The sequence below is a fragment of the Rhododendron vialii genome, chromosome 4a, assembly GCF_030253575.1.
Source record: "Rhododendron vialii isolate Sample 1 chromosome 4a, ASM3025357v1".
In the NCBI taxonomy this organism is placed as follows: domain Eukaryota; kingdom Viridiplantae; phylum Streptophyta; class Magnoliopsida; order Ericales; family Ericaceae; genus Rhododendron; species Rhododendron vialii.
The window spans coordinates 19,654,040-19,670,108 of record NC_080560.1 but is presented as its reverse complement, the minus strand read 5'-3'; the positions used below and the strand labels follow the sequence as shown (position 1 = coordinate 19,670,108).

Sequence of the window (16,069 nt, the reverse complement as noted above, 5' to 3'; positions counted from 1 at the left end):
CGCATTTTGAGCTTCTTAAATGGAAATTACTTCCCAAAAAAAAAAAAAATTTTGCAAAGTTGATGTTGTCCGCAATGCTGTGGTGGTGCGCGTATATGTATGTGCGTGTGCGCGACCACTAGCATGTTTGCATTAACAATGGCGTTCAGTATCAATTTCGCCTTGATCTAGAATATTAAAACATATGTAATGGTTGCCCATATGCATTTCAATGTAGAAAAGTGTTTTTTCTTCACTCCATTTTATCATAAATGCACTCCAAATTTTTGTCTTTTTCAGTTCTTAGATTCATTTTCAGTTTCAGTTTAAATACCAAAAACTAAACTTTTGAATTGTAATTATAGAAAATGGAGTGAAAAAATCATTGAACTCTTGCGTACTGAAACTTGTGAAATTATAAGGTGGATTTTAAAGCATGGAAATTTTCTTCTAGTACTGTTCAAAATTTGACAACCTTAACTGAAGTCTCAATTTCAGTCTGTCGACAAGATCCCATGTGGACGACAAAATCTTTTTACTTGATTTCATGGAATATTTAAAGGTCAAAGAGAGTTGATAAGGTTGATTTTCTTCAAGTACTGGTTTCCAATATCCAACTGGCCTTTTTTCACTTGCTAATTAATTAATGTGCATGTTTGGCAGAGTCAAATCACATTTCTAGCTAGCTTGTCATTTGGAGTCCCAAGATCCCCCATGCCTTAATATACAAATACAAGAATCAAGATTAGTGGTGCAACAAGTTGTTCATTTATTAATTACCCAAAAGAAATAAAACAAGTTGTTCATAAGAAGCGTTTGCAAAGGTTAAAAATAAGTTGTTCATCCTATAGTATAGGGGATAGTATAACAAAGTTAAAATTTATGTCTTGGGCCCCTTTAACCGTAACCATAAGAAGTATTTATCTGTTACGTATCATTCGATACTCCCGCTACTATTCTGTAAAACATTGAGTGGTGGGTCACTACATTGAGATGATGATGTGATCACCCCATACGCTTAGGCCACGTGATCCCACATTTGATCTACTTCTAATTGGAGCTAGGCAGAGACTTTTAACCACGCTTGTTTTTGTCGTACCGGTGCATTTCTCACTTGCAATCCCACCTCATTTCATAGTCCGCTGGGACTAGTCGTCAGGTCATATGAAAATTGCAACCAAAAGACCACTATGAGGTCCGCAGCCATAACAGTCCAAATGCAATCCTTATAACGTCCGTCAAACATGGCCGTACGTACTCATTATTTTCTTATCATCAAATGATCTTAAACAGATTAATGATTTTTAATATTTGATTCAATTAATATTTTTGTAATTACAACATCGATCGAATATAATCATCAACTGGCATAGCTAGTCCATTGGCTCCACTGGTGGGAGCAGTGGACTGGAAATACCATATTTCGATACGCAGAGCACTAAATTAATTGACAGTAATTAGTTATTCCTTAATTTCCCAGCTAATTGGCAAATGTTACAACCTGAGAACTGGCACTTAAACAAACCTTTCCTGATTCAAATATGAAAGCATTCCTTTGATTAAGAGTATTTGTGAAGAGTAGTTACTCCTTTATAGTTTTGGGGTACCACCACGTGAAGTGATGAGGTCTATACACGTAGTATTGAACCTCACAAAAATGTGTGGTGAAAGAGGGTGTCGGTGACCAGACCATACATGGAATAATTTTTCGTTTAGGAGGTGGAAAACGTGAATCAGGGTTTCATAGTCCCAATCTTTATTTAGATGATAAAAAAAATCGTCCAAATCTTTTGGTAGGAAAGCTGACCTAAGGAACCCAACAGCCAAATCCATTTTTTTAATACTAACAAAGAATATTTGTAGGACAATCTGCCCCATTGTATAAGAAAGCTTTGGAGATGGTTGTCTGCATTCCCTCCCAGGAGTTGAGATTCTTTGTGAATTCTTTAGTCCAAAAAAAAAAATTTCATCGAAATCGTATATATTCCAGATCTTGTTTAGAGTGTCAATTGTGCCTAAAATCATGTGGTTCAATCGATACGAATTTAGAATCCATTTATCTTGACTGATTCGGCCTTGCGATCCACATTGGCTCCAAGCTCCAAGGTAAAATCCACAGCTCGAGTTAGGGACAGCTCAATCACGATCTGCTGTCAAAACTCAAACTTACCGCCATATGAATAGTCGTAGTCTCTGTCTTCAGGTTAACAGCAAAAAAAACAAAGGGTCTGTCTTCAAGTTGTGGAACTGTTTCTACTTTTGGACTAATCTATGTAGGAGTATTTTACTTCTGGTCTGCGGCTCACCTAACATATTTGGACGGCCACTTTCTGGATTCATTGATTCTTACTTTATGAATCCATTTTCTTTGATGACCAATAATCATAAATTATTGATGTTTATTGTTGTGTACTATTGTAAAGAGAATAATTAGTATTTACTGTTGATGTGTACTGTTATTACGTTGTAGGTTATGAAAGCTGTACCTAGTAGGCATAGTGTTGAAATAATAGTATGTAGTCAGGTGTGACTTATGTCTAATCCATAGACTAGTAATAGTCATATGTAATTATGTAAGTGATGTAAGCAATGATGTAACCAACCTCTCCTTGCACCTAAAAAAGGAGGGTTCACCCCATTGTAAGAATCAAGCCAGTTTAAGCCGGTGTTCTAATAATATTAATTACTTGTGTCTTGTGTTTGTCTTTACTCACTCTCTCTTTCGATCCTAACCTACTTTGTGTTTGTACCCACTTCGTATTTGTCCAATTTAGTATTAGAGCCATGTTTATTCTAACGTAAACCTTTACTCTGGGAACTTCTTTTCCAACACTACTTTGAATCGATTCTAAAAGAAAAATTGAAGCGTATGCTCTGTGGTTGTCTTTTAAAGGATCCTCCACATCAGAAATTTCATTAATTATTTTGATTAAAGAATTTTGTATCAGTTGGTTAAAAGTACCTTGAGACTTTGGCTTTTGAGCGGTGTGTCTCGGTTTATCTACCCTGGTATACGGAATTTTATTAATCAAAATTGGTTAAAAGATTTGTTGTATGAGGAAACGAAGAACCCAGACTTTTATCCATAAAAAATGAATCATTTGTTTTCCACTTATTCCTTTGCTACCTCCTCTTTAGTTCCTTCACGATCATCCACCAGTAGAAATTTCTCAGCTTCTTCTTCTAATCTTGAGTACTTGTATGAGTTTGAATATCTACTTGATAATAGTAAGGTTCCCCTTACAAATCTTCCTTTCCTAAACCCATATAATGCCTTTATCAGACCATAAACTTCAGTAAAAAAGACTGTTACCCAACTCTTTTCCAAAAAAGCGTCCAACCTCGGTAAAAGAGTATGTCCAAGCCTTCAAGTTTTATCAATGTTTCATAGCAGCTACAGAAGTTGAACAACTTTTACCCTTGAAAATTCCAATTGATTTGCCTCACCTTTTGCAACAATAAGAATTTATTCATCTTCACTTTGGAGCAATCAGACTGGTTGTCACTTTCCATGGCAGAAAAAGTTTATCTGTTACTTCCAAACTTGCTCTGGTAGATACCAGGTTTATACAGTACCATCACACATGTATTGCTACAGTTCAAACCACGTTAAATGCTGGAACTGTGGTCTTTACCTTTTACCCCAACTTCAACATGCCACTAGCAGATCCTCATTTGCTAACTGCTTTGAAGGTGCAAGTTCAAATTGATGGTGCATCCCAAATTTCTACCACATATGCAGCAACCCTTCACTACCAAATGGCCTATCACCTTCAAAACCATGTCCTAGACATGTCATTACTTTCCTCCACAGATGAAGCCCATTTTCTAACTGTCAACGCACCTCACCAAACTTCCCGTGTCCATGTTCCACGTCTGATTTTCCGTCCTGAGCTTCTCAAGCTTCTCTTAGAGTCTTAGATTACAGCTTATGAGAAAAACCAACAAAAGCCTATACCAGTTCAATTCTCAAATCCAACTTTTATCCCAAAACCTGATGGTACAGAGGAGATTTCATTCCCAAAAGAAGTCTATGCCTCATCCTCCACCCATTCTATCATTTTTCCCTCGAGAATTGACATGTTTGTAGATGGTTCTAGACCTGGCCCTCCAATTAAATATTTCCAACCCAGTGGCCTTCCAGTCTTCTATTTCAAAAATTCAGAAACAGGTCATTGTTATTTTGATACTTGTGACTGTGATGAGTGTCTCGAAGACAGTGTTCTAGAAGATGAAGAAGATTTTGAAAATCCATGTCCCATATGTCCTTCATCATCTTTCACTCATTGTAAATCTCCACCTCCTCCTCAACCTCCATCTGATGATAGTTCTTCGAGTCAACCAAGTGGATGTTTTATATTCACCTCATCTCCTTTCTGGACTGAAGCAGATTTTCCTCCTTTGGAGTTATATAATTCTCAAGAAAGAATGATCCATCGTCATAAAATTCTAGGCTCCACTACCATTCTCCTTGATGGTAGCACCAAAGCAGTGTCAGCAGCAATAAATTGGTAGCCAGCAAATTCTCTAGCTCAAAATAAAATTCTCCAGAGAATTACTAACTCTCAACAAAATTTAGAGAATGTTGTTCATAAGAAGTTATCTTCTTTGGAACTTCTTATCAGAGATTTACAGCAAAAAATTCAAAATGTTCACCAGGAACTTCTCCAGTTAGCATATGCCAACCAAGCATTTTACCAAAAGGATGCTGAAATGAAGCATCTAAATAATCAACTTCAATCTCTCCAAGCTCAGCAGTACTCTCAGCAGAAAAGCTCTTTTGACATATTCACATCTTCCTCTCAACAAAGTTTGTTTGGGTATCCTCAAATGTCTCAACCTTTACCTATAAATCCTACCTCAGAATTTGGTGAGTCAAGCTCCATTTTTGGGAGCTCATCAACTTTTCTTTCTCTACCAAAAAGACCATCTCCACCAAAACTTTCTTTCCCAAAGCCCCAGATAAAGCATATCCAACCTCCTACAATTTCGTCTCCACCATCTACATCTACGTCCACTCCTTCTAAACCAGCTGATCCAAATTCAAAGTCACCCCAATTAATGATTCAGTCAACTTCTAGCCCTTCCAAAAATCTAATCTCCACTCTCCTACATACCTTAGCCACTATACCAGAAACCCCATATCTTGAACCAACGATTGAGTTTAATTCAGATACTGAATCCATTGATTCTGTACCAATTCCTCATGTTTTCATGATGAACTCAGAAAATTCTCCAGAGGAACATATTGAAGATCCTATTATTGAAGAAAGTCCTGAGTTTGATACACCTCCAGAAATCCCAACCTTTGATTCCTTCTCACATTCCAATATTCATACCCAAAGTTTCTCCTTTGATAACATTCCCCCCTCAAAATGGCTGGATAAGTTTTATGAGATTCATATTTGGTGCACTGCTGTTATGCTTTCCTCGAACGCTACACTGAGTATTGTCATTACAAAGTGTACAGCAAAATTCCTTGGCCGTCTTCGTCAATGGTACTTGGCTTTTGGTGAATACCGACAGCTGCAGCTTAAACAATTGCCAACCCTTGATCAATTCATCTCAGTCATGCATACTAAGTTTCTTGGAGACCATAACAACACAAAAGAGTTTGTTCAAGAGGAATATCTCAACATGAAGTGTTGTTCATTCAAAAGAAAAGCTCTGGAGATTCATTATGATCGTATGTCTCAACGATTTTATCTTCTCAACGGCATGGATGATGTTAACTTCAAGCAAGTTTTTCTCAATTCCCTTCCTGAACCATTGGGAAATGAGACAACAAGATTACTTTAAACAAAATGATTGACACTGAATGCAACATCTCTTGACGGTATTTACCAGCACTCTTTGATTGCCTTGGAGAAACTGTGCAATCACCAGAAACTACTCAAAACTCTTGAAGAACAGGAAAAACTTCTTGGCAAAGCGTGTGACCAACTAGACCTATCTATAAAGTGCAAAGACAAGAAGTGCACTTGACGTCCTTCCTATCGGAAGTCCAAACACTTTTAGAAATAGAAGTTTCAATCTCTGGGCAAGTTTTCAAAGTTTTCAAAATCTGGCAAGTTCTCACGTCAGAAAAAATGAAAATTTTCAAGAAGAAAAAGTTCAGATGGCAGCGAAAGTCTGATTGCTGCTACATATGCAGAAAGAAGGGGCACTATGCTAAACAATATCCAAATAAAGCAGCAAGAGACAAGATGGTGAGTTCTTTGGCTCTCATTGATAATGATTTTGAAGATGCTGATATTGAATCTTTGTTTTCCATTGATGATGAAACAACAGCTGAAGCAGTCCTTGCATTTACCGTTGATGACTCTTCATCAGAATCAGATGATTCTTCGGATGATTCTGACTCATTCCCCCATAAAATCCAAACATTTGAATTATCAAACATCATGGTGGCTCAACCCTTAGCCAAGGTCAAAATCTTACTTAGAAAATATAAGAAACCTATACCAGTTATTGCTTTCTTTAATACTGGTGCAGCAACCTCCATTCTCAACCCAGCAATCCTTCTCAGGTCCTATTGGCAATCGTGTTTCAGACCCTTTACAGTAGCCAATGGAGAAACTTTTGTCATCACTCTGATCAGTAAGCCTATTATTATCCAACTTTTCCCAGTATACACTATAAAACACTAAGTCTATGGTTCTGATCTTCTAGGAAAAGATTTATTGTTAGGCTTTGATATTCTCCAAAATCTCAGCAAAATCTTCTGGCTCAAAAAAGGCTTGAAATACAAAAAACTACCTATTACCCTGGATCACCCAACCCAATCTCTTTTCCGTAGAAAATTTCTCCTCCATCAAAAAAGCCATAATTCTAACTTCTTGTGCTGAATCTCATTCTCAGTTCCTCACCAAATGCTCCAATTCACTCTGAAAAAACCCAGATTTCTTCATTTCTCTTCTCTTTAAGAAAAATGAAGATATCAACCCCACCAAAGCTACCCATTATGGAATAAATCTAGAACACTACCAGCTTGCTCTCCAAGAGCTCCAACAACTTCAATCAGAAGGTTTGATCGAGCCTACAACCTCTCAGTGGGCATATGAAGCATTTTATGTAAATAAAAGGACAGAGCAGATAAGAGGAAAACTTCGTCTGGTTATCAATTACCAGCCTCTGAATCATTTTCTGCAAGATAACAAGTTTCCTCTTCCGCGGCAAAGTGTTCTTTTTGCAAACTTGCCTAATGCTCAAATTTTCTCAAATTTTGACTTGAAAGTAGGTTTCTGGCAGTTGGGCATCCATCTAGATGATTGTCTCAAAACTGGTTTTTGCATTCCAGATCACCACTTTCAGTGGTCAATCATGTCTTTTGGATTGAAAATAGCTCCATCTTTATTTCAAAAGGCCATGATTCGAATATTTGCTCTCATCTTATCCTCAGCACTTGTCTACATTGATGATATCCTATTCTTTTTCCCAGATATAGAGTCTCATATTGTTCTACTACAAACTTTCCATTCCCTAGTCTAAACCCATGGTATCATGCTCTCAGAGAAAAAAATGTTTATTGCTCAACCAAAAATTGATTTTTTAGGGATGCATATCTCTAAAGGTCAATATGTCTTCCAACCTCATATAGCCTCTCAACTTGACCATTTTCCAGATGAAAATCTTACAGTCAAACAAGTTCAACAATTCCTTGGGATTGTTAATTATATGGCTAATTTCATTCCCATCCTTGCCCAATACCGTACTCCCCTCTCAGCTCTACTAAAGAAAACTCATCTTCCTTGGTCAGTCCATTGTACCAAAGCTGTAAAAGATCTCAAAGCCATAGCCAAAACTCTTCCTCCATTAACCATACCTTAAGATAGGAAGAGAGTCCTTCAGGCAAATGCCTCTGATCTATATTGGGGAGCAGTTCTTTTGGAAGAAAATTCATAACAAATGCGCAGAATTTGTGGATACAAGAGTGGTGTATTCTCTTGAGCAGAACTTCATTACCACTCCACTTACAAAGAAATTCTGGCAATTAAAAATAGCATTGAGAAGTTTGAATTTCATCTGATCGGTCATCATTTTATATTTGAGACTGATATGATGAGTTTCTCCAGCATGCTCAAGTTTAAACAGAAACACCTTCCGAAGGCACAGTTGCTCAGATGGGCAAATTGACTTTTCAATTGGAGTTTTGATGTTGTTCACATAAAAAGAAAAACAAATGTCCTCCCTGATTTTCTGTCAAGGCTTAAAAAATAAATCAACCAATTTTCAAAAACAAAACCACATTCCTTTGTTCCTAGTTGTTTCCCAATGATTTCCTGTTTCCACCCAGTTAATCTTCCTGTCCACCTTCAGTGTCACATTTTAGAGTTAACCCTTTCTTTCCAAATGTATTCAAATGTGTCAAAACCTTCAACATTTCTGCATTTTCAAGTATGGTCTTGATGAAAGTCCCATAGGAGGTTTACCTTTTCATCCTGTCTACCCCTTTCTTACCCAATTTGAAATATATGACCGCAATGTCTTTTATTTCAAAAAAGAAGTCTACATCCTCTTATGGTATTTGGTAGATGTTTATACCATAAATGTCTGTTTTGATAAATCAGCAATATTGGTTTATCTGGCACATGCGGCGTTCAATCAGGTCCATTCTCCAAAAGATTTCTTTTTGAAATTACTCTTGCTCTTCGGAAGCATATCTTACTAGCAATAGAAGATCAGATAAATCCCCAACAGTGCAGGCGGGAATCTCCAATTTGCTTTTTGGACAAGTCGCAACAACAGATGCCTTTCTAACCCGGATGGTTCTATCACTTGGCAGAAGGAGTATCACACTATATTCCTCTCTGCATATCCAGAGTCTCAGAGAATCCAAATTGACAGTGGAAATTATCTTGTCATGACTCAAACACTGTGTTCACTCAATGGATTAACACATGCAAAAGTTCCCTCATCTCTCCTCCATTATGAATCTATAAACTGGAAATTCAATGATACTTATCCGGAAGAATGGCGCCAAAATATCTGCTATCTTTTGGAACAGTATTACTTGACCGACAGAACTGAAGACTATTCTAAGAAAAGTAATTCAGATGATTCAGAATGAAGACCATGTGCTCATGACAGCTGTTCCTCGTTTCATTTTCAAGAGGTGGTGAAATTATTGGTGTTTACTGTTGTGTAATGTTATAAGGAGTATAATTGATGTTTACTATTGATGTGTACTGTTATTACGTTGTAGGTTGTGAAAGTTGTACCTAGTAGACATAGGTGTTGAAAACTTGAAATAATAGTATGTAGTCAGGTGTGACTTATGTCTAATCTATGGACTAGTAATAGTCATATGTAATTATGTAAGTGATGTAAGCGATGATGTAACCAACCTCTCTTTAGGCTTATAAAAGGAGAGTTCACCCCATTTTAAGAATCAAGCCAGTTTAAGCCAGTGTTCTAATAATATTACTTGTGTCTTGTGTTTGCCTTTACTCACTCTCTCTCTCGATCCTAACTTACTTTGTGTTTGTACCCACTTTTTTGTCCAATTAATGCACAGCATTACAAAAGCCTTGTGCACGTGGGAGCAGAGAGGGGAACATTAAAGTGACATATTATGACGATGAGGAGAAAACAAACTAACAAGCAACCACCAATAACACAATAATTTACGAGGTTACAATTTACGAGGCGAGATGATTTACTTTGATCAAGAAAAGTTTCCAAAGAGCTAGCCATACAGTCAAGACAGTCACTCCCGTAAAGAATACCCAATATCAACCATAAATACTCTTGTCGAACTCAAAGGGAACTTAACCCTAGTAGAACCCGCAAGAACAAATTAAGGAACTCTCCACAAATGGTAACCCAAAAGACCTCACCACAATAAAGGAGCCTCCCCACCCCAGTAGTCCTCAAAACCCCCTTTTGGAAAAACGCTCAAATTTGAGTACACCTTATGGAGAAGACTAACCAACAAAGGAGAAAGATAAAAGCAAACAAAGCAAGAAGAATGCTGAGTAATTACTGCAAGATACATCCACTCTCTCTACATATAAAAGTTTCAGGCTTTCAGCGGTTACATGCAAAAATATTGTTCTGCAAAAAAGATTTTTTCCCCTCAAAATAAAATGCTCTAATTGGTAAGATATTCTCCCTGAATCAATGGAGGAATAGGTGGCTTCAAACATTTAGACATTTTACTAAACAGATCTTCCACCACCTCAGGAACCTCTGCATCCATTTCGTTACCGTTTCTGGAAAATCTGCTTCCACCAAGGGAATCCTCTGTTGCATGCTCGGACAGTAGAACTGTACTGTTCCAAGATGGAGACGTAGGGCCAGATGATAACACAAACAACCCATTTTCACGAGGCAAAGGGGTTAGTGACGGCTTGTTCTCATCCATCTGCTTTCTGCAGAACTTATCTTCCACAATGTCATAGAAATCCGCGGTCCTGACTTCTTGAGCAAGAGAACACCAACAACAAAACAGCCACAGTGCACAATCTGCAATTGCTGGTTTTCCGCAACACGAGTTATATGCAGGCAAATTGTATCTTTTCCTCATTTGGATCCTCCAAAAGCCTCCATAAAGTAAACCAAAGACACAAAGCACAACTCCAGTTATTCCCAAAGCTTCTCTGACAGTCTCATTGTCAATGTTTACAGCAGCCAAGGTAAATATCCAGAAAGGAGCAGTGCAAAAGAGGAGGAAAGTTGCCAAGTGAACATATGTGTTCCCAAATCCAAGTCTTTCCGTATTCCAACCAAAAACGCAAAAACAACAGAAGAGAGAGAGATATGCTAGTTTAATATCTTCCCATAACTTGAGTACCCCACCTCTCCAAACGGGATTGTTCTCAATAGTTCTTTTGTCCTTGCTTGATGCAAATGAAAATCTCCTCTCCAAGGACTTCACCTTTACTTGACTTGAACAAGTACTGCCAATTGTGAGGATTTGATCCTGTGCTTCCTCATCCACTTCCAAATCATACTCTCTCCCAAGGGGGCTAAGTATGGAGTACAAACCAGCAACAGCTGGAGCTGCAATCGCAACAGAAAGGCATACACCAACTCCAATGGCAGGTCGTTTTGATCGTTTATAACCCAAATTTAGTCCACACAAGGCATATTGAGCAAAGCAATTCACATGGAGAAGAAGAATGACAACCATCATGTGAGTCCACTCATGGGGTTTGTAAGTGCCATTCTTGCAGTATATTGCTCTGAGTTGGGTGATATCCTTGGGGCTCCATCTGCACAAGAGGAAAAGGTGGTGGAAACGCTTTGGGTGTTGATACAAACACATAAGAGTGAAGAGAGCGTTGATGATTTGATTATTGACCTCAAACCATTCATTTCTCTGTGCTTTGTTTGGCAAAACACCATTTAACATTCCTGTCATTACCAGAAAGAGGATTGCCCCTGAGACAACAACACAAGTTATCCATAAAAGAAGTGCCATGCTCAAAGGCTTCCTTATCCATTCTTTACTCCTATTCCATACAGAAGCCCAATTGATTTTCCGGGAAAAAACCCCATTGAGACGTTTGTGACGACCTTTACCGATAGAATCAGGTACAGATTGGAAGATTTTGTCTCTTTCTACTCCTTTATGCTGAAATTTACGCAAGGGGGAAAGCAACCCACCACCAGAACTAAAATTCAGGGTGCTAAATCTACTGGGAAGTTTTTTTTTGATAGTTCCAATAGGAGGATCACTGTCTCCTAATAGCCCCTTCCTAGATGTTGACGCAGAAAGAGGGATTTGAATATTTGCTTTAGGACCACTCTCCACATTACCAGTTGAAACCATCTTACCAGTTGAAACCATCTTACCAGTAAAGGTATGATTTCCTAAAATCCCGAGATACAAGCAATCCAAAAATCTAATACCCATAAATCATGGCCTCAAATAGTTCAGTGCATTTCCTAGAATTTCCCCAGCAGCCACGACAGAAAAGTCAAGCCTACAAAACCGTGCACATCCAACATTCCCTGGAAACCTGTCAACACATTAAATAGTATACTGAGAGAAGAAGCTGATCGCACGTGAAAGTAATAACAGAAGACCCAAACCTCACAAAGAAATAGAGCCACCTATAATAAGTTTAGAGCTAAAATTTCTCACAAGCTACAGGAGCAGGAGAAAGGTTTGCAGTGATAGCGTTGCTAGTTATTGTTGCTCATTAACTATTTCCAACAAAGCAAGTTTGTACCCATTGGCTGAATATTGGGACAAATGACGATAACCATGCCTAACTTCGTAATAAAGAAACTAAACCTTAACTAAGCTACCGATTCACGGAATGCTGCTACTACAAATATGGAAGGGGAGCTATTAACACAGACAGCTAGCTATGTAACAAGTTGCCTCTGGGTTATCCTTCGTTCGAGTGTTTGATCGTCATTTAGGCCGGTAAATGAGACACACTCACGGAGAAGAAGAATAAAATTCAAACGGGGAACAAAGTCCAAATATATTTCTTATGTCTGATACCAAATTCATGAACAAACGTCTGCCACTTTCCAATTTTCGACGCAGCCCACAACATAGCCGCATAAGCATTTTTTTTTTCTTCTTTCTTTTGCTTATCAAGGGTGTCCAAAGCATTTTGCCTTGACTAATCCCTCGGGTACATGAAGTCAACCCTGTCCCACATGTACCGGGTAATTACCGGACCTAAGCCGGTAACCTTAAGGGGAGCTAGTTATGGAATTTGACCATAGGTCCACCACTTGAGATTCGAACCTTAGACCTTCCACTAGGAAATTCTATGTTATGGCCCAAAGGAGTTGGCAAGGAGAATTGAACGTGCGAACTTATGAGGGTCTCAGGAGAGAGGAAACCCTAAGTTCCAAAGCCGACACCGCTTGGCCAACCCCTTTGGATTAGCCACATAATTATGTACCTAAGCAATAGATGCAAGTTGGATTGACTTTCCAACAGATCAAGCTAACAAAAAGGCATATAAAAGCAGGGAAAAAATAAATGGAGCTTGACAAGTGGGGAAAAACAAAACCCAAAATTCTCGCCCAGATTATACCCAAATATAGATCAAATCTTAGACAGTGATGTCATAACGGCGCATTTTGAAAGATACTACGAAAGAAGGCATGAAAAACTCATAGAAGGCAATTGCCGGTGATCCAAGTTCCATAGTGTGAGTTCCCAGTTTTCTTTACGTGATCCTCGACAACAAAACACGGAGCAACTAAATACCAGTACAACACTTTTTACACAGTACTGAATAAAAAGGCCAAAACATAGTAAAAGCTTTTAAGTACCTCAAGCATTTCCAGGAAGCAAGAAACAGAGCGTTTCTAGCGAGGTTTGAAGAAGGGTTTTGGATCCATCGCCGTTGTTCTGTTCATTACCGGGCACAAAACACAAGAAGGGAATTTTGAATTTGTGGAAGAAACGATTTTTTACTTTTTGACTTTAACTTTCTGCTATTTATCCGAAGTTCCGAACGGCGCGTCACTCGAGACTCTTGTTTCTTTCTACTTTTGCTTTGCTTTTTACTGGTTTTCCGGGTAATTTCAGTGACCTCCCTGAGGTTTTCAACAAATGCAGTTAGGCTCCATTTCAGAAACTTTTTTAAAAAATAAACAGCTTATTTCACATTTTGAAACTCAAAAATAATATAAATAAAATGAAAATTGATTTTTTGATTTTTTTTTTGCACCGATTAAAAGATCTCAATGAGATCTATCAAACAAGATCCATATTGATAAGTAAATTATTTGCGCAAACACATAATTTTTGAGTTTGAAATTACATTCTTAAAAAATAAGTACTTAATTTACTTTCTGGAACGTGGCCTTACCTTCCTTAACTTTTTAATTTTTTTTTTCTAAATGTAACTTTTCGTCCTCATCAAGAAATGGGTTACTTCTCCAATCATCGATAAATGGCCCAATCTGAAATTGGCCAAAGGATTGCTCAGCTTTGCAACAAGATTATCACTGAAAATGAACGAATTTACCCTTTTGTGGTTTAAAGATATTTGAGAACTAGCGCATGCCCATTCCTGAAGGCATGGCTTGAAGAATCAGCACATGCAAATAAATACTGAACTCGCATGCAATAAACGACTCGAACAAACAGTACACTCAAATAAATACTGAACTTGTGTGCAATATATTCACCCCATGTCCAACAAATTCAACTATGCGAAAAACAATAGCCCATCATATCTATTGTCACACCTTCGATTTTTAACTTAAATAAATAAATCATTTCAGAAATAAAGTTTTCACTTTACATAAGTAATACTTAAAACAAGAGAGTCCCAAATTCGAATAAATACTTATTTACAAATCCGACTTTAAAGTTTAAAGAAATTACAACGATGGCACTCCGACCCACTGTTACACAAATACAAAGTACGATAAATATCGAATTTACAAACATTTCTATCACAGGAGATTAAGAAATTTAAGTTATAAATACATCTTTGTCAAAAGAATTCATTACAAGTTTGCTAAGTTACTATCCAGGTTAGCTTCCAAGATACGACCCTTTAAATCCAGCACACATCACATGCAAGCTATTTCCCAATGTTCGAACCTGAAAGTAATGATAGATTGAGCTATACTAGCCCAGTAGAAAAATCTTCCACCAATTCTATATGCAAACATGAAGACAAGTGCAATGGGATGAAAGGTATGGAGAATGTAGTTCAATTGATAGAGAAACAATCAACTCAAGACTCTTTTAACGATAGCACGGATGGTACATTCTACGTAGTCAAGTAATGCCCAAAACGTCAAGTGAACAAGTTGTTTGATACACAACAAGTATGTCAACATTCAGTACGTTTCATTTCATGATATTACACAGTCTCAAATAATCATATGAATCATGAGGCCACAACCAACTCCAACACCCACAATGCGACACTCTATCACAAGCCTCCTTCAACTGTATTCCCTCCCCTAGCGTTATAGTATAACCACTCTCAGGGGTTACTATATTTCCACCCCTCACGTTACAGTAAACCTGTCACACCCCACCCCGACCAACACTCAAATGAGCCCAAACCGACGTGAGGGTGCAACATCAACCACCAATCCAATCCTACCATTCAAGTTCTAGCAATTAGGTTAACTAACAGTCACTTTATTGATAACGCAAAATATATCGTTCTTACAAATACAACGGAAGTCTCAAGAAAGCATTAAACTATACAATGAACTAGATATAAACATAGGCTGCAACTACATCCCTATCTACAATATTTCACCAAAACTAGTCCAGCCTTCCCGACATGCTACCCTAAGCGAGGGTACAACCACACGACGATCAGCAGTGGATATCTATAACGCCTGCAAAACTGGATTCCAGAATGGAATCCGTGAGTGTTTATGAGACATAGATGCAATTCCATATTAAAGGTACAACTAAAGATAATCTCAACTTGTCAACAGTTATCGAGAAATTAAAAGCAACACCGGGCACATAGCCAATAACTTAAGGCATAAAAGCCTTTTGGCATAAGCCAATCACTGGGCACACAACCAATAACTTAAGGCATTAAAGCCTTTTGGCATAAAGCCAATCACCGGGCACTTAGCCAACATTCAAGTTCAATTCAATATAGAACAACATCTATAAATCAAACACTCACCTCGTACTCCAAAAGAAAGTACAACTATGGTTTCGGTGCTCCTTGATTCACCGACTCGTCACCTATCCACAAGCCAAACATTTTAGTATAGAAATACTTGAAAGGCTTGACAAATGCATTAACAATATGTTGCATCAACTCGACTACTAAATAATGTTTGCCGACTAAAACAAAATTTGGTCGGGAAATAATAATGTTTGCCGACTAATAAATAAATTTGGACGGTGAATATCAATTTTACACCTAATTTAAAAACGAATAAATGAAAAACATTTCCCGACTAAATTATTTAGTACGGAATAGTAATCTTTGCTGACTAAAATTATATTTAGTCGGCGAATATCAATTTTTTCCCAAATTTAAAAAGTTAATAAATGAAAAACATTTCCCGACTAAATAATTTAGTAGGGAATATTAATATTTGCCGACTAAAATTGTATTTAGTCGCCGAATATCAATTTTTTCCCAAATTTAAAATTTAATAAATGAAAAACATT

General features: G+C 37.6%; 1 protein-coding gene and 1 long non-coding RNA gene across 2 annotated transcripts; both read right to left on the bottom strand.

Annotated features, from left to right (window-relative positions):
* Window positions 1-9,945: 9,945 nt before the first annotated feature.
* On the bottom strand, window positions 9,946-13,416 carry LOC131323257 (uncharacterized). Its single transcript, XM_058354957.1, has 2 exons — window positions 13,228-13,416; window positions 9,946-11,945 (listed from the first exon to the last, which is right to left on the bottom strand). Exon 2 carries the CDS (start codon window positions 11,837-11,839, stop codon window positions 10,073-10,075), a length of 1,767 nt encoding a protein of 588 aa, XP_058210940.1. The 5' UTR covers window positions 11,840-11,945; window positions 13,228-13,416; the 3' UTR covers window positions 9,946-10,072.
* A 1,638-nt stretch (window positions 13,417-15,054) lies between these two features.
* Window positions 15,055-15,713, bottom strand: LOC131322833 (uncharacterized). The gene is made up of 2 exons (XR_009198972.1): window positions 15,573-15,713; window positions 15,055-15,278 (listed from the first exon to the last, which is right to left on the bottom strand). It is a non-coding gene; the product is annotated as an uncharacterized LOC131322833 (long non-coding RNA).
* Window positions 15,714-16,069: the final 356 nt, after the last annotated feature.

Coding starts and splice junctions, on each gene's coding strand:
- LOC131323257 (XM_058354957.1), bottom strand. CDS start 11,839: ATGGGTATTAGATTTTTGGATTGCTTGTATCTCGGGATTTTAGGAAAT.